This window comes from Sparus aurata, chromosome 5 (genome assembly GCF_900880675.1).
Source record: "Sparus aurata chromosome 5, fSpaAur1.1, whole genome shotgun sequence".
In the NCBI taxonomy this organism is placed as follows: domain Eukaryota; kingdom Metazoa; phylum Chordata; class Actinopteri; order Spariformes; family Sparidae; genus Sparus; species Sparus aurata.
Genome location: NC_044191.1, coordinates 10,491,953 through 10,510,649, shown reverse-complemented (window position 1 = coordinate 10,510,649; position 18,697 = coordinate 10,491,953). Strand labels below are relative to the sequence as shown.

The 18,697-nt window shown below is 44.8% G+C and overlaps 1 protein-coding gene across 1 annotated transcript; it reads left to right on the top strand.

Annotated features, from left to right (window-relative positions):
* Nucleotides 1-1,341: 1,341 nt before the first annotated feature.
* disp3 (dispatched RND transporter family member 3) lies at nt 1,342-18,024 on the top strand. Its single transcript, XM_030417846.1, has 22 exons — nt 1,342-1,459; nt 1,738-1,833; nt 5,853-6,872; nt 6,967-7,186; nt 7,267-7,403; nt 7,539-7,673; nt 9,131-9,291; nt 9,468-9,607; nt 9,731-9,822; nt 9,948-10,112; nt 10,470-10,631; nt 10,720-10,860; nt 10,957-11,093; nt 11,202-11,371; nt 11,455-11,585; nt 11,885-12,069; nt 12,157-12,283; nt 13,479-13,624; nt 13,737-13,896; nt 13,986-14,099; nt 14,196-14,368; nt 14,563-18,024. The coding sequence occupies exons 3-22, from the start codon at nt 5,861-5,863 to the stop codon at nt 14,917-14,919; spliced, it is 4,065 nt and encodes a 1,354-aa protein (XP_030273706.1). The 5' UTR covers nt 1,342-1,459; nt 1,738-1,833; nt 5,853-5,860; the 3' UTR covers nt 14,920-18,024.
* Nucleotides 18,025-18,697: the final 673 nt, after the last annotated feature.

The window sequence follows — 18,697 nt, the reverse complement described above, 5'->3', positions numbered from 1 at the left end:
GAAAACGTGTGTTTGGTCAGATCCGTCACAGCAGTGCCAACAGTGTGAAGACAAGGTGTCCTGAAGGGTGCCAACACACACACACACACACACATACACACATGCACACACTCTAACAGTGACATGAGCTAGGGCTGGCAATATACATGATATATATTATCATAACATGAGACTTTATATCGTCTTAGATTCTGGATATTGTTATATTGTCATATGACATAGGTGTCTTTTCCTGGATTTAAAGGCCCTATTACAGTTAAGTGATGTAATTTTCTAAATACCAAATTGATCGAATACTTTATCCACTTAGTGATTATATCAACATTAATAACAGTTATTTATCAAAAATTGTGTTTTGTAAAAGCGCCATTAATATTGTTGCAATATTGAAATCAAGGTATTTAGTTAAAAATATTGTTATATTTGATTTTGTTGCTTTACATCTACATTACATTTTGCTCAGTCCTAGCGTGTATAAAGTGCTTTGGAGGACATTTTAAAATAAATCGAGATATATATCATGTATCGTTAATATCGTCGATATCACAATAATATTTTAAGGTTATATCGCCCAGCCCCAACATGAGGACAAAACTCCCAACCTGTCCTCTTTGTGTATGACCCCACACTCCACCATCATCTATGCAAAGAGCTACTTCAGGTGAAACTTCATCCACTTTATCCAACTTTAACTTTAAAATTAACTTCATCTGCTCCCATTTGGATGATGGATTATTACCTTTTGTTGTCAAGGCAATCCAAGTTAAACCTGCGCAGAGGTTGAGAAGTGAGGTGATGAATGAGTAGACTTTGGCAGTAAGAGAGGCGAGCTGGTCATTAATGTTAGATGAGAGAGTGAGGGCTCCACAGCGCGAGAGAACGCATTATTGGCAGCACAACAAGTCAAATTGGCGCTGGATTTATAAACTCCTGCATCAGTGGTGCACACATACATCAGATTGAATGGCTTCATGTCATCAGCTGCGAGAGCACCGTGTCCGACTAGAACAAATGACTACAAGCTAATAAACTCTTACTTCAGGTGATTATTTTAAATTGCCTTCACTTTGTCTCCCACTGTAGCCAGTTATTTTCATCACCCCCTCTTATAACACACCCCACCTCCCCACCGACTGAGACTAGACTAGACCATACCAACACTGACTCAAAAAGAGGGGGCTGTGCTGCAGTCTCATGGCAGCTGGATAACACTGGTCTCATAAAACCAGCTGAATTAAAGGGGAACTAGTCCAAAACACATTTTGAGTCAGTCACAAGACCCACCAAGGCTCACCTGTCCCCCAAAAGCGGTTCACAGAGGTTCCTGGGCTGCATCCCCCCTCCTCGTCTTTCCTGCGCTGGTGAGCCAGTCAGCAGAGCAGGCTGAACAAAGCCATGGGAGAGAGAGGAGCATTTGGGAAGAAATGTCTCTCACTGACTCTGTCGCCTGGACAACCGGGTAAGAGAGGAGGGGAGGGTGCACGAAAGAGAGAGGGAGAGAGAGAGAGAAAAGGACCGGGGAGCATAAAAGGAGAGGAAAAACAACACATTATTAACTGCTGAGATTAGAGGATTCCTTAAGAGAGTGTGTGTGTGTGTGTGTGTTGGGGGAGAAGTGGATGTTCCCTTGGTCTCTCTCTCTCTCTCTCGCTCTCTGTTGATGAGTTATTAACTATGACAATAAAGCAGTAAACGATTGTTGTTGTTTTTTTTTTTGTTTTTTTTTATCCACACCAGAGCATGGAGGGGATGAAATTGCCTAGCACAAGTTCAGCACATCACAAGTGGACCCAGAAGGCCTGAACGCTCCACCTGTAATTCTCGTCTCGTCAGGTAAGAGTCTCCAGACATTTGCTTTGATATGGAGGCCTTTGTTTTTGCCCGATTCATTGCTAAACATATAAACTATCGGGGGGGGCAAGCTGTGAAATTATCAGGAGAATGACAGAGAAAGTCAGGGAAATCAATAAAAGCTTATCCTATCTGCTTCCAGGCAGCTTGGACTGCAAGCATCCTTCATCCGAGTAACTCTGAAGCAGATAAGTTTTGGGAAATTAGCTTCCGTTGTGTGTTTAAATTTGTTGTTTATATGCTGGCAGATAAAGAAAAAAAAGAAGAAAAAGAAGAAGAAAAACTAGAATCACTGTGGAACGACGAGTATTTATTCAGTTTTCTTCCAGAGAGTGAGAGAAAATGCACTGTACAGCCACAGGATGCTCCAGGCACCATGCGCAGAGCTTTACGCCTCCTTCAGTGCGAGCATGATTTCATCGACAATAAGAAAATGAACACCGCTGTTAGGTGCAAATAGATCTCGAGAGTTTGACTTGACTCCTGATTCCCAGTGCGCAGAGAAAAGAAAGTCACGTCTGCTATAAACGTACTGCTGAGCACTCATGCATAAGGAATATATTCATAGAGCACTAGAGCTGAAATCAATGCCCCCGTAAATGAGGTGGTATGCTGGCTGAGTTTACACCAGGCTGAATGTGTGTGTGTGTGTGTGTGTGTGTGTGTGTGGGGCAGGAGGCAGCATGTGATGTCCATATTGGATGAGATGGAAAGGAGATAAACTAGAGGAGTATGGCGTTATTTTTGGCTGCTGTCTGTAATGAAGGTTACAAATCTCTCACCTTTGTGGACAAGATAGAGACATCGAGAAGAAGCGGCGAGGTAGCAGGGAAGAAAAGGGCAAGAGAGTGAGGGATGGCAAGCCAAGGGAGGGAAGAGAGAGATGATTATAGGTGATGGGTTCAGGCTCGCAGCTCCCTCCTCACCTTTCAGACACAACCCAGAGATGTAGTGGAGGGTAAAAACGCTGACACTCTCAGCTTAACCACCCCTTATCCTTTTATCAGAGGATAAAAAACATAAGAAAAATGTGTGGTGGAGCTTATGTTTCCCCTTCAGTTTTTGCTCACAACTTGCTGAACACGACACACGAGACAGCGTCTCTGGAGTCCATCAGATACAGCTGCTGCGCTTCAAACAGGCAGGCAGGCACAGCGTGGCAACCTGAGCGGCACTTGTTTGATAAAAAAAAATTCAATAAGAAAAGCTTCTCAGAAAGTTCAAAATTGAGTTTTTATGTGAGGGAAGGTGAGGGGGTCCAATACACAGTCACACAGCGTTCGTAATACAAGAGCAGGCTCGTCTTTGAAGCGATAAATACAAGATTTCATACCTCTGAAGCTGCAAATAAATGTTGATTTCAGGCCTCAGTGAATTTATCTGTCCCAGTTTTGAGTTTAAAACTACATCACGGACAAAGACACCCAGTCTCACTATTAAGTACAACGTAGCTTTGATATGGACGGAGCCATATGGTAGGCAGCTTTCATTCCGATGAATACAGAAGGCAGGATGCCAAATTGCACTCTATTTTTGATCCACACCTGCAAAGGGGTTTAAATTGACTGTTCTCCTAATCTTGGATGTACAATTCTGGGAGCTTGTAAACACATTAGTTATACCAGGCTCCGCGCTGACTGCACGCTGTGCGTTGCAGCTGTACACCGCTTATAATTATTGAACATGAGGTGCAACGTTCTTGGATGCGAAGAAATGTCAGAACCGTCAAGAGGAGATATAGACAATGTGTCCCTGAGGCTGTGAATCATAGCTGTCGTTATCTTTTTCTCCACTTTACAGACATTCTGTCTGTTGCTAAGTAAACAGCAGGTAAAGAGGAATAAGCTGTCCTCTGTCTTAATTTCTGTAATTTCTGACTGGCACTGTGTCTGCATATCTCTAATGAGTTCCTGAGACTGTCTTGACTTTGACATCTGAGTCCCCAATCTGCTTTTTTGATGTTGAAACGGACACAGAAATGGATCCGTGGAGATAGCCATCTCATTAGGTATTGAAATGAATATTAAACAGCAGAAAACTTCTTTTCACAGATTTCTGAGGTGTTGGTTGGTTGGAGGGTGACAGCTGTGGTGTGTGTGTGTATGTGTGTGTGTGTGTGTGTGTGTGGCTTCAGTCATTCCTCAGGCCTTTCTTCCCTCCATTACACTTCTCTCGTTATATTTTCTCTGCGAGCCCTCTCGTATCCTCAGCTGATGAGAGCTCCATCATCAAAACAAGCTGGAGAGGCAGAGATGAAATGTAAAAGGATTAAAATAATCTAATTAGCAAAATTAGCAGCTGCGTTCCATTTCATTTACTGTAAATGCACAATTATATCTCGCAGATTTTCCTGTGAGGGATTGGTCACATAATTGGTTGTATTACTTGGACAGAAAAACGGTTAAAGGGGCAAAAGCGGATAAGAGTGTGTTATGAAATAACAATGCTCATTTTGAAATAACAGCCTGTGATGGGTGCAGATACCCAGTAAATTACAGCCTGTAGAAAGAAATAACATTTTCCATATTATTATAGAAATACAAGGAATCCAAAAGTTACTGAAAATACTTTTGAATTGTTGTGATTGCATTTTCACGCTCTAAATATCCAAATTTTTTTCTACCACCATTAATGAATTTGTCCTCTAAAACGAAGAGGGAGTTCATGTTCATACCGCGTGCAGATGCTGGTCCGCTGCACTCCCATTATAAAGGGCACTGGTGTCCTTGTCTGTGTGCAGTAGGATGACATGATGATTAATAAAAGGAAATGTTGTGCAGATTAAAAAAGGCCCAAAAATAGGCCTGTTTTTCACAGAGTATTAGACACAGTGTGGCTTTTGGTTCTCGACTCAACAGGCTTTCTTATCTCCTCCATAAACGAACAAATCCTGCACAAATCCACATTAGCATATATAAGTCCTGTGGACATTTGAGAACATTAAAATCTCTCGCAGAGTGACAAACTACAGAGCTGAGGCTGATAATGATGTTGCCATGAAAAGTGCATCCATTATCATTGAACTGTGGTCTGACTTTGTGGATGCAGCGCCGGCACACACGTGGTGATTTTCTGCAGCGGACATGAGCACGTTGTCTTCACGCTCACTCAGGTGTAAGAGCCCAAACAAAAATCCTGTTCATCATCAAGCCTCCACTTCATTCGAAGCTCAACGGTTCGCCAGAATTCTTGGCCATTTTGACAAATATTGATTTGATGGTATAACTTGTAAATTCTTCGTTTTCGTGATGGATTTTCACTTCAGCCACAGAGCCGAGCGCGGCTATCTTTTAAACGTGACCAAAATTCACTGTCTTACCTGGCTGACCTTAAAGCATAGTTCTATGGAGACTAGATAAATTGCTGCAGTTAGCAGGCTCACTGCTACCTGAATGCAAACTGCCTGCGGTAGCTTGTGTGTGGAGGAGTGGGCACCTCTTGACACTATTAGTCAAAGGTTGCCCATCACAGTCAGATAAACCCCCTCTTATTCCACAACTGTCTAATATCCCACTTGCTCTTCTTGTCAGTAATTAGACAAGTGAGATGATTTAATTTGCAGCTGAGCAGCAGACACAGCTCCTCTGACTGCTGATACGTAGAAAGCCACCAGCACTGTGTCAGACTCTCTCGGGGTGATAATGGCTCGAAAGAGAGAAGAATTAAATCACAGCTTTTAGCCTGTCTCACCCCCAAGCCCTTGTGATCGGCATCTTAAAGCAGGATTCAGCGGACCATTTCATCTTCAAAGCCCTTGACAGAAAAAAGGTCTCCCCTTCCCCTGTTTGCTCCCAGCAAGCTGCCGGTGGAAGCCCTTTCGTTGACAGCTGCTTGAGGACAGACCTAATTCTCACGTCTTTACTTTGGAAGTAACCTTGTCCTTCATTTTGTCAGCTGCTGGCAGCTCAGACATCTATTTTGTGCTCATGCTTACCTGCCCGAGAGGAAGGGGCGGTGCTTTAAGTGAGCGATGATTAGGAGGTGTTGTGTATCCCTGACAGGTGCCAGCATGGATGTGGAGGATGAGCCGCTGCTGTTTCAAACCAGCTGGGGAGGGGAAGAAGAGGATGAAGAGGAGGAGGAGGAGGAGGAGGAGGAAGATGATGGAGGAGTGCATGCAGATAGGCAAAGGTGTGTCTCTGAGGAGGCTGGGGTTTGTGGGCTGTGGAGGGCAGTGGGGTGGGTGTACACACAGCCCTGTGCCAGTGGAGTGGTTTTAGGGGTAGTTGTCCTGCTACCGTGCGCCCTGTTTGCCTACATGCTCCTCTACTGCCCTCCTCTGGACATAGACCTCTCCTACAGTGCCTTTGAGGTTCACAGTCACTTCTCCGCCGAGCGCTTCGATGCCCTCACCATCGCTGTAAAGACTCAGCTGGGGTCATGGGACAGACGTAGGCGAGACCTAGATGACAGAGAGTCCGAGGCCCTGCGGGAGCTTCTGCTGGGGCAGCTGGCCAGACGCGGACTGTTCAACAGGACAGACAACGAAGGCACGAGGTCATCTGCTCCTCAGAATGAGCCTCTACATGCAGGAGACGATCAGACGAGGGGAGCAGCAGGCGGAGATGAAAGGACAGAGCCTTGTTTGGGTCAGGAGGAAACGGGGAAGCACAAGAGCTCAGATCACAGAGCCGAGGAGGAGGAGGAGGACGAGGACGAGATGCCATTGGATGGAAATTCCACTTTGCCACTCATTAGGAGGCGCAGGTTTGCCCCCAATTACTACATGCAGACCCAGGCTCTGTGGAGGATCGAGCTGGTGTTCGTGGCTCAAGGGAAGGGTGATCGCAACATCTTCACCCCAGAGCGTCTGCAGACGATTCACCATGTGGAGCGCCTGCTCATGCAGCACCCACAGTTCCATCAGTTCTGCTGGAAGCCTCTGGAGATGCTGAGGGATCTCCCTCTGGGACCGTCCTACTGCTCCCCACCCAGCTCGCTTCTGTCTTACCTGTACCCCAGTGAGAGAGGAGGGAAGATATACTACGATGGCATGGGCCCAGATCTTGCCGATATAGAAGGTGAGTCCACAGTCAAGAAGGTGGTTTTTGATCGTAAAGGAATCCCTGTAGGAGTCCTTTTAACGGTGCTGATTTGCCATTTATGCATTTCCAGGTTCTCTGAGTCTGGCCATCACCCACCCACAGTTCTACTGGTACGTGGATGAGAGTCTCTCCCCCGAGCATCTCTCCTCCTCTCTGTTGCGTAGTGAGATCCACTTCGGAGCTCCCCTGCCCTCCTACTACTCGCTGCAGGACCGAGCTGACGAGCAAAGATCCCGCTTCAAAAACTTTGTGGTTCAGTATGCAGACATCCTGGCCAAGCAATCTACCAGGTCAGGAGAAAATTACTGCACATTTATTACAGTTATTACAGTTGAAATCGGATGTTTTATGTCTGCTTCTGTTGTCCCAGCCAGGTGAAGGTGCTGTATGGGGGGACGGAGCTGTTTGATGACGAGGTCCGACACACCTTCCACAATGACATGATGCTGGCTGTCATCAGTGGAGCCTGCATCACTGTGCTCGTCTATGTCCTTACCTCCTTTTCTGGTACAGTATGACCCGTTCCTTATTCCAGTTGCGGTCGTGTGTGAATAGCTGGATGTTTGAGCCTGTTCCCGTCAGTTGCTTGGTTGCACATTTTCACAAGCTCCTTACTGATGTGGATTTCTTGTCTCTCTGCAGTGTTTCTGACGTTCTTTGGACTCGCTAGCATTGGACTGAGCTGCCTTCTGGCTCTTTTTCTGTACCACGTTGTCTTTGGTGTGAGGTACCTGGGCATCCTCAATGGAGTTGCTGCCTTTGTCATCATCGGCATTGGTGAGATGAGAAGATAAGAAATACACCAATTTGTTCTTGTCAAAGGAAACGTTTGACACTTTGGAAAATGCCCTTACTTTATTTCTTGCCAAGAGTCGGATGACAAGATCGAAAACCACCCTCATGTCTGTATGTCATGTCTCACCTGCTAAGTTAAGCTGCTTATTTTCTAGCTGTAGCTGACTATTTCTTGGTCTGAATACTACCTCCTGAAGTGAGAAGACTAACAAAATATGGCAACTTGTTAAAATCTATTATACCCTTAAAAATATTGATCTTTAAACCTATTTCAAACTTTTAAATAATTCCTCTATTAATATTCACTACTTTGGGCGGCTGTGACTCAGGGGCAGAGCCAGCATCTTGTTATCAGAAGGTCGCTGCTTGGATTCCCCTGGTCTGCATGTCGAAGTGTCCTTGGGCAAGATATTGAACCCCAAACTGCTCCTGATGTGCTGGTCAGCACCTTGCATATCAGCCCAAGCCATCGGTGTATGAATGTATGAATTACTATAAGTCGCTTTAAATAAAAGTGTCTGCTAAATGCCCTAAATGTAAATGTGCCTGACTCTTAACTATTTTACACAACTGTATTAACATTTAATTATATTGATTAGTTGCTATAATGGCAAAGGTAGGCTGTAAGGGCTGTTTGTATAACTAATATATTATTTTATATATATTTTCATATTATTATTATTATTATTATTATTATTATTATTATTATTATTATTATTATTTTAAAGCTACTATAAAGACTTTTTTAAAGATTTTGGAGGCCCCTGAGGACAAAAGTAGTTGTCAAAATCACTCAAAATGTACAATGTCAAAATAAAAATGAAGGAAAACGCTCCCCCTGCTCCTTTTTAACTGGTATTTAAATGTACTACTTCCTGTAACTCTGCCGGGGAAAATGTAAACAAAATGTGACCGCATAGAAACCGTTACATCGTGGATGGTCTCATTTGCTTTTATAGGTCATATAGAGTATCAAATTGAGACTTTCAAAACCCGGTAAAAACTCTTTGTAGCGGCTTTACATTTTGATCATTCTAATTTATTAACAAATGATCCGATATAAAACAATGATATGAGGACTTTTTAAAAGAAAACTGTGAGACTGACTGTCTTTGTCAGTGTATTTTCCTTTTTCTTGTTTCCTTTCGACTCGGTGCCATTGTAAATTGATTGATTGACTGTGAAGCAACAAGCGGAGACAGGACTTTATAAGGACAGGCCAAGAGACTGCTCCACACATAAACCCTGTAAAGCACCATACTCCAGCATTGGTAGTTTCATAGTAACATCTTCTCATCTAGCTCTCAGCAAGAAATGTAGAAAAAAAAGTCAAACTTTTCCTTTAAAAAAGGCTGAAAAAACACTTTTTCCACTTTCTCACAGTACACTTACAATAATATGTAATAAGGCAGCTCTTTTGCTCTCTCACTGTTGCTCAGGGGTGGATGATGTATTTGTGTTCATCAGCACCTTCAGACAGGCGTCTCATCTGCGTCAGCCGCAGCAGCGAATGCTCTACACAATTAAAACAGCTGGCCGAGCTACTTTCCTCACTTCCTTCACCACTGCGGCTGCATATGCCGCTAACACCTTCTCTCAGGTAATCATGGGAGAGTAATGCACCCCTTAATAGAATTCAGTACAGCGGGTGTAAATGACTCCCCTGCTTTGGATGAATAGAAGTGCCTCTCTCAGCAGACAGCCATTTTCACGCGATAAGCTCAAATTGAATGTTTCAAGGTCCTTTACACTGTGTCTCGTTGAACTGGCTCTTAGATCCCAGCCGTGCATGACTTCGGTCTTTTCATGGCGCTCATTGTCAGCTGCTGCTGGCTCTGTGTGTCGGTCCTGATGCCAGCCGCGCTGTGTGTCTGGACTGAGTGTGTGGAGCCTCAGGAACATGCCTGGTTGAATCGGTGAGTCGTTTTTTTTTTCCTTACTTTTGTGTGTGATGTTATTTGTGCATGCTGTGCGACACCGCAGGCGAGATGTAATCCCTTCAGCTGTCTCTCTCCCTAAACTTCCTCCTCCCTCCGTAGCTGGAAGCGGTTTTCAGGCCTGTCAGCAAGCCACAGCCCTTTGTCAGATGAGGATGACGATGTGGCACTTCTGTCAGTGGAGATGGAGCCAGGTGAGATTGTTATCTTCCTAGCATTGTATGAGTGAACGGGGGGAGAATGGGGAAAGGTAATGAGTCCAGGCTGTAAAGCGCTTCTGTCCAGGCACCACTAAGCCCCCTGTCTTTGTCTCGATCAGGCTCCTGTGACACAGACGGTGATGCAGCCATTCTTTCCCTGTCAGTGGAGACACCTCTGTCCCCTCCAGGGCAGCGGCACGTGGGTGTGGTCAGCACCAATCTCCAGTGGGCCCTGAAGCACTTGGTGGCCGAGCCAGCGGTGAAGCGACGGAAGCTCGTTCTAGGTGAGATTTGATATAAGAACTTGAATGAGACTGTGACAGGGCTGAGAGAAACCTAAAAAAGACAGGGGGATACTTCCATCATCTGACTTTTGTAGATTTTATGTGGCGAGCTCTTTATCTATGTTTTAGACATGAGTGTAACCTCCAGCTCAAACTGTTGCAGCAATGTGGTAATCTCTCTGCAGCCCGAGGGATCTGTCAGCGGAAGAACGAGCACCGTCATGAAGTATTCGTCCTCTCTCTTTGCAGGAGTGACTTTAATTGATCCCTGCTCCTGACGTGTCCCTCAGCTGCTCTGTCTACTCCATCAGACCCTCCTCTCTGCCATTGTTTATTACTGTCTTCCTGTCTGCCCAGGTGTCTTCCTCCTGGTTCTGCTCTTATCTGCTGGCTGCTGCTGTCTCCTGAGGCCGGCCACACACGCCCCCCTTCTTTTCCGCCGTGACACAAACCTCCAGACCCTGCTGGCTCTGAGGAGCAACCTCAGCGGTCAAGGCATCTCCTGCCCGATGTGCTCAGGTGAGACTGCGGCAGGGATGGAGGCGGTCCCGCCAGTTGACCTCCGAGATCCAGAATGAATATCTGAGTTGCATCTTGTGTCCTGCAGGTGTGTTCATGGAGAAGCCGCACCCATTGTACACCCACATTTCCTCATCGTCTTTCAAGTTTTCCACACATCAGCAGACCCCGGTCACGACAACCTCCACTGCTCCTCGGAGTTCCGTAAAATCGAGCACCAATCAAACAGGTAAAACATCCAGTGTATAAAAAAAAACTAAATCAACTTATTTAATGCTGTTTCCAATTTTTTTTTAAATACTGCACTTTGTTCTGCTTTTTTTAGGCCCTTTACTTACAGTGTACATATCCAAGTTGAACCTCGGAGCCTCTCCAACCCTTTACCGCTTCTCCCTTAACACCAGCACTCCCTCCCCGTGGAAATCGTGCAGCACAGAGCACCAAGAGGTGTCATCATTTCAGGTTAGGAGCAAAGAACCTTGATTATTTCCCATAATAAGTTCTAATGTCTCCCAACTGTCATATACGCTGCTAAAGTGGCGTGTAACTAATTTCGTTTTATCTGAATAGGCTTATAATCAGCCCCGCAGCAATTACACCACCAGAATGACAGTCTGTGTTTCCCATGTGTACCACCCGTACCCCAGCTGGATGATCACATCCACCTCATGTGAACCCCGTCATGGCTGGACGCCAGAGTTCTCCTTTTATGCGGCATTGTCTCCGCAGCTGCACAGCAGGTGAGGGAAAAATCACATCGATACGGACTGTCGTGTTGTTTTAGCGGACGATTCGTCATTTCGGCTTTGCTCCCTCCTCTCAGGAAGCTGTTTTTTGCCCAGCGCCGCCTGAGACCTCACCCAAGCCGAGTGTGTGTCAGCCCTCCTGGCTGTGGCATCAGTTCTGGGCCAGACGGACCCACACGGGGAACTTTTTATACTCCTCTCTTCAGTGGTGAGCGAGCTGGTGTCACAGTGTCGGAAAGTGTCACTAACATAAGTACAGTTTGTTAGCCCATCAGGAAAGCTATTTTCCCTGTATGTGTCACGCTGCTGAGATGTCTTTTTTATGTTATTTATTCTCATTGAGGCTTGGAAATAGAGAACATGCAGTGATGTGACACTTCTATCAAAATATTACTTATTTAAGTGGCACTCTCTGGAGGATTTTCAACAGTGCTTGACTGGTACTCATATTTATTACTGTATAAATAAGTGCTGTTTAGAGATATTTCTCTGCTTCTATTTCCAAAGATCCCTCGTCTGCTGCAAAAAAGAAAACATCCAAAACACTTGGCTTTAACCCATGCAGTGGCGGAGCATGTGGCCATCCAGCGGTGCGTCCTCTGGTCGACACCGGGGCGATGGTTTTTGTCGTGTTTGGCATCTTGGGAATCAACCGAACGGAACGCAGGGACAACCACGTTATTGGAGATATGGTGAGGGTCACACCTGTGTCAGTGTGTCTGACCGATTTGTAAATGATGTTCTCACGTGGTTGACGTTGTGTTTAATTGTCTCCAAAGGGCAGCATCATATTGGATCCAGACTTTGATATTTTCCAGGAAATGGGGCATCTTTGTCAAATGTGTAAATCTATTAGCGCCAACAAACAACTTGTGAAGCCCGGAGGAGCGCAGTGTTTGCCATCAGGTAACAGCAAAATCTTTTTATTTAATCATAAAATCTCATCAGACAATAATATTAAAGTTTATCAAGCGGATACAGCTCTATCTATTCCACCTTTAAAGCCATTTTAAGCTCAAGTGCCAAAACAACTGCTTCCTATGATCATTTCAAGTCTGGGAAGTAACAAAAGTACAAATACTTTGACTGTACTCAGTACTGTACCCACATTTTTCAGGTATTTGTACTTTACTTGAGTTTATTTATTTTCCTGACAACTTTATACTTTTACTCCTTAGACCTATTTTTAATGCATTTGAGGGGATTTCTAAGATCATTTTTCATTTTGCACGACACCTCCCCAAAATCTCAATGCAAATCACGCATGGCAGACATAGCAAAACAACACAACAACTGGAGATGGACAGAGAGGGGGGCTTGAATGGGGGGAAAAAGCGTATCAGTGTCTCATGACTGCAGAGACGCTGCAGCCATCTGCCTGGATTTTCGTATCGTTTTAATCTTTTGCTGCTCGGGACGCTTTACCAACCCAAAGTGTTGCTATTTGAAGTCCTGGCAGTAAGACTCAACAATCACCCATCTTTGTGGTGTTTTGACAAACAGCTCGGACAAATCCTACTTATTCTACTTTAAAGAATAAAAGTCTTGGAATCATATTAATGTGACGTGAGGTTCAGTGAACTTGGACAGAAATGGCCGGTAGAAATGTCCTTCAGAGGGAGACTTCCCACTTTGAGTACATTTGAGAGCCTGGACTTTATTCATTTTACTTGAGTAAAGAAGTTGATTCAGTACTTCTGCTTTTACCTGAGCAAGTATCTGTATTTCTACTTGAATAAACTTGTGTTCCTTTGCCACCTCTGCTGAATAATTTATATTTTGGGGGGGTTTGAGAAGAAACACGACACAGGAGAAGACAACATCTGAAGATTTGGATGTCCATTTTATACTATATTTGGACATTTTATAAATCAAATACTGTAATTAATCAACTGAGGAGAGCACTTTAATTAATCGCTAATGAACATAATCAGTAGCTGCATCTCTAAAACTGCATTTAAGTAGCATTAAACTGGAATAAAAAGTGCTTGAAAAAACATCTGAACGAAAGATAAAGCATGACATGAAATTCAAATTAAATAATCATAAATATACAATGAAAGTCTGTCAAATTGTAATGTCCTCCTTCTGTACTCCTCAGGCAATAAACTGTCGTCTATTCTGCCTCTGCTGCATCCTGAGTGTCACTCTCTCCCTGAACCCAACCTGCTCCCGGGGCAGCTCTCCCACGGCGCGGTGGGAATGCACGGGGGCAAAGTCCGCTGGCTGTCCATGGCCTTTGAGTCTGTGAGTCCCTTCATCTTTCAGCTTTCATCTCCCGGCATCACAGTGCTGCACATTTCCACATCACTTTCAGCTGTTGCTGTGTCTAACGCTCTGCCTCTCCTCTCGCTGCAAGACCACATACAAAGGGAAATCCTCCTTTCAGACCCACTCCGACTTCCTCCAGTGGGAGAACTTCATCCAGGAGCAACTCGCCTCCCTCCCGCGGTCCTCCGCCCTGCAGCGGGGCTTCCAGACCTGCGAGCACTGGAAGCAGATCTTCATGGAAATCATAGGCGAGTGAGATTGCATGTCTGAGAGGTGTTGGTTTCTTTTTGTTTCTGCAAACTGAAAATATAAATCTGATGATATACTGCTCTTGTAGGTGTGGAGAGTGCCCTCTGGAGTCTGCTGCTGTCCCTGGCCATATGTGTGGCAGCTGTGTCTGTGTTTACTGCACATCTTCTGCTGCTGCTGCCAGTGCTCATAACCATTCTAGGTAAGAGACGCAGTCGTAGATGTGGAGGTGACAGTTGGAAATGTGTTTTGAAAATGGAATATTCAGGCCTAATTGTGAGTTTTTGGACTTCAACAGGCGTGATCTGTCTGGTGGTGGCGCTCATGTATTGGCTGGGCTGGGAGATGGGAGCAGTGGAGGCCATTTCTCTGTCCATACTGGTGGGATCCTCGGTGGATTACTGTCTGCACCTGGTGGAGGGATACCTGCTGGCTGGGGAGACCCTTCCCTCCACGCCTGGTTGTAACTCGGTATGGAAGTGTAAATTTGTTCCCCGGCAGCGATTATGAGCAATTAGAAAACCTTCCACAGCATGTCGCCTGTTTACACACATGCTGAAACAAGCTAATGACTAAGATTTAGAATCTAATAAGACAAGAAGCGCCCGGAAGGCTCATGAATAAAGAGGAGTGGCTCCTCTTATTAAACCGTGTTGTGTTTGCAGGAGCCTCCGGTCGAGAGGCAGAGGCGGACCCTGGAGGCGGTGAACCATGTGGGCGTTGCCATAGTGTCCAGCGCCGTCACCACAGTAATCTCCACAGTCCCTCTCTTCTTCTGCGTCATTGTGCCTTTCGCCAAGTTCGGCCAGATAGTGGCCATTAACACCGCCGTCTCCATTTTGTTCACGCTGACTGTGACTGTGGCCATGCTGGCCCTCATGGCCCCCGCCGGCTTCAACAGACCCCCCGGCGCCGTGCTGAAGGCCGGCCTGGCCGTGACGGCGGCTGCAGCCTTGGGAGCGGCCGTGTGCTGGGTGGGAGGACAGCTGGGAGCGTTGGCCTGGCAATCAATCAGCGTTTAAACTACAACTGTGAGCCAACTCACACTGATGTCAGACAGAGGAGTTCCTCTGTATCCAAAAAAAAACAAAAAAACAAACTGTAAGCACTGCATTTCCTCCCATGTTCAGGAGGAATATCAACTCAGTAAATGATCTTGAACTTTACAGCACAAAGATGTCAGAATCAGTTCCATAATTAGAAACTGTTTGTCATCATACAATTGTTTAATTTCACTTGCGTTGATCAGTGGATTGTAAGAATTACCCACTGGGTACCTCTTCTGAAATATGGCGTGTAAATGACTGTGACTCACATGGTGGGTTGACACGATGAGTCAGCCGAGGTATTTCTCTTGAGCCGCTATCGCCCTCGGCAGAGAGGTGGAGATGATCTGAGGAATAGTTGGGAAATGCCGGCTGAGTCACAGTTTTATGTCAGTGTAACTTAGTCAGTTGCGAGGAAGCGGCTGACTGTTCTGTGACCTGCTGTTGCGAACGCTGTCGGGGCGCAGCGCTCTGACGTCCGCGATGATTAGTGTTCCTGCTTCACACGGCCCACGGCCACCTTGTGAAACATCACTTTTTTGTGTTCTCGTAGTCGTGCACTGAATGTGTTTTCAGCCACATTTGTAACAAAGCTAATGATGTCCTAATGTGGCTTGATTTAAAGTTGTACTAGTCATATTTATATGGAGAGTTTTGTTAAACGTAATGTGTGATGTAAATGTTCCGGTAAGCTGCTCTCACACATTCTGATGCTGCCAGCACACACTTGTTCTGAAGAGTTGGGCAACACTTACCACAAGATATCAGAGGTGGAAGAAGAATTGAGATCCTTCAGTAAAAGTACAAACACCACGCTGAGGAAATACTCCACTACAAGTAAAAGTCCTGCATCCAAAACTTACAGTAAAACTGTGGAAGTATCAGTAAATCAAAAGTACTGATTGTGCAGTAAAAAAAAAAAATGTATTGACTGTTTTTGGATCAATATTACAGCTGCATTATTTATGTATATGTTGCATTTTACTGCTGTAGGTGTTATATATACTGTTAGCTATTTTAATCTACAGCAGTACATTATATTCCATAAAACCCGAAGAAGAACTACAACTTGGGTGTTCTGCGCCCTGGTGGTGACCAGGTAAGCTAACACAGCACACTACGACTGGTCTGTTGTGGTCTCGAATTCAAAAGTATTGTATTTTCTCAGCTCATAAAGAAACAATTAATCCTTCAGATTATCATAAACATTCAAAGTCACTGTACAGGAACGGTACAAAAGAAAAGGTTATCTGGAAGGAACTATTAACTTAAGCTGTCAGACATGTAGTGGAGTAAAAGTACAAAGTTTGCACAATATTAGCGTCTGAGATGGAGTGGGGTCAGAGTGTGAAGTACAAGTTCAAAAAAAGGAAAGTCCCCTACAAGATCTGCTCAGCCCCATGCAGATGGAACGTCTGGTGACGATTTGTAGTCGACAAAACATTTCTGGAGCCTGACAGCAAAACAACGTTGCAGCATTCTCCTGAACAACCGAGTAAGATGGGGACTTGTTTTAAAACTCATGGCTCCATACAGCTCATCACGTGTAAACCAAGTGTCTTAAAGCCCAGAGATCCCAAACTGATTTGAAAAGAAGTTATTGAAACCCTAAATCTTCCTTGTATGTCGGTGTTGATCACGGCCTGCTGCACTTACACACCTGATTCAAATGAATGGGTCATTAGCAGGCTTCAGCAGAGTTTGATGATGAGTTTGAATCAGGTGTGTCAGAGCAGAGAAACACCTTATCAATGCAGGGCAGGGGCTCCTGAGGGCCAGGACTGAAAAACACAGCTGTGCGTGCTCCGCTAAAAGCGGCCGAGTGCACCCAATCTGAAGTAGGTGTGCAAGCTCGACTGCGCGTCAAGGGTGTAAACGTTTTTTTCAAATCAATTTGGGTACTCTGGGAGGTTTAGGATAATCCTAAATAGTGGGAAGATCCAGAACTTTTTTTCTTGGGACTATGAAACCTTATTTTAGAGTAAATTATGATTTTTTTTGGTGGACTTATCCTTTAAATTTGCATTTGATCAAAACTACTCAAGTAAAGCACAAGTACCTCCAATCTGTAATAAAGTGCCGTACTTGAATAAATTCACTTTGGATTCCACCCCTGCAATCATCCACTCTTCTGACCCTCAGCGTGTTTATATCTTTGATCCTAAACTCCTACCAAGTCTCTATTTTTGTCATCGGCACCAATCGAAGGAGACATCCTGTGTCGGGCCCTCAGGTGCACCCTCAGCACGCCCTCCACTGCTCTTGTAATCACTCACCGTAACAAACTCTGCTCTCTCCCCTGCTCTCACACAGTTTAGAGCACCACTCATGCACCCATCGACGCCGGCTCCGGTCTGGCCCGCAGTCAAGGTGAGGGTCATTTGTCAAACCACATAACACAATAACAGTCAGGGAGAGGCACTGACTCAACAAGAGCAGTATATTTCTGTTTTGTGTGTGTGCGCGCGCGTGTGTGTTTGTGTGTTATTTGTGAATGTCAAATAAAACAGGTGCAGAAAGCCTCGGGTCTTCTCTTTTGTGAAAGCTCAGCACGGCTTTCTTCTGCATTGTTATGTAACGGAGCAGGATGAGGGCCTGTCACTGTTTGCTTGCAGTCACAGTTTACTGAGAGAGCTACAGTAGAGCGAGCGTCACATCTCCTGTTGTTAATTATTCATGTGAAACGGCTCCGATTTTTCATTGAATTGCAGCGCATTAAAGTTTCATGCCGGTTATTAAACAAAAGGAAGCTGTTCAGCAGTCCTGCGCATCGTGACGGAAACAGAACTAGGGAGGATGTAAACAAATATTGCGAGGAGAGGCAGAAAAACCTTGGCAGACTTTTATCCCAGGGAGTCCTGTTTTATTTTGACTGAGCACCATTTTATTGTGTTGCAGTAGAAAAAGGAAATAGTGTTGCAAATTATCAGTACATCTCCACCGTCAGGTCCATTTACATTTGTTTGAAACTGAAGGCGGTTGTTTTATTCAAGGAGCACTTCTTGCATGGCGATCTCATTTACTTGCAAATGACAAGTATGTACAGCTGATGTAAAAATAAATGTTATTCTGAAAGGGTAAGATGTTATGTTTCTTGGTCTAGAAATGAACTGAATTACAGACTGTGCTTTGTGAACCACTCAGTTCTTTTCAACAGAGTTTCTACCTTGGAAAGATAAGTCCACCCAAAAATGAAAACTCAGTCATCATCTATTCACCTTCATGCCCGATGGAAAGTTTTGTAGTCCACAAAACATTTCTGGAGCTTTGCAGCATTCTCCGAGACAACTGAAGTACGTAGGGACTTGTGTTGAAATGTTAACAAACAGAAAAAAAATCTCTAAAGTGGCTGCATACAGCTTGTTTGGTTTAATCCAAGTCTCAGGAAGTCATGAGATCCGAAATTGATTTGAGAAGACGTTATTTACATCCCCGAGACGCGATCGTCGTCTCGTCTAGCCTGATTCGATTTGAAAAGATGTTATTCACACCCCTTTTAAGCAAAAATCTTATCCAAGGGTGTAAATAACATCTTTTCAAATAAATGTGTGGCCTCGAGGCTAGAGACCAGGATTACACAAGCTGATGAGCTGCATTGAACCATTCTCAGATTTCCCCATCTACCTCAGTTGTTTAGGAGACTGCTGAAACGCTGTTTGACCATTAAGCTTCAGAAATGTTCTGTGAAACTTTGCCTGAATTTCCATCAACATGTCGGGGGATGGATGATGACAGCGTTTTCATTTTTGGGTCA

Bases quoted from the DNA above. Each gene is read 5' to 3' on its own strand.
- disp3 (XM_030417846.1), top strand. From the start codon at position 5,861: ATGGATGTGGAGGATGAGCCGCTGCTGTTTCAAACCAGCTGGGGAGGG. The intron at 7,187-7,266 runs GTCAGGAGAAAA...CTGTTGTCCCAG, and splicing joins CTGGCCAAGCAATCTACCAG to CCAGGTGAAGGTGCTGTATG. The intron at 11,372-11,454 runs GTGAGGGAAAAA...CCCTCCTCTCAG, and splicing joins TCTCCGCAGCTGCACAGCAG to GAAGCTGTTTTTTGCCCAGC.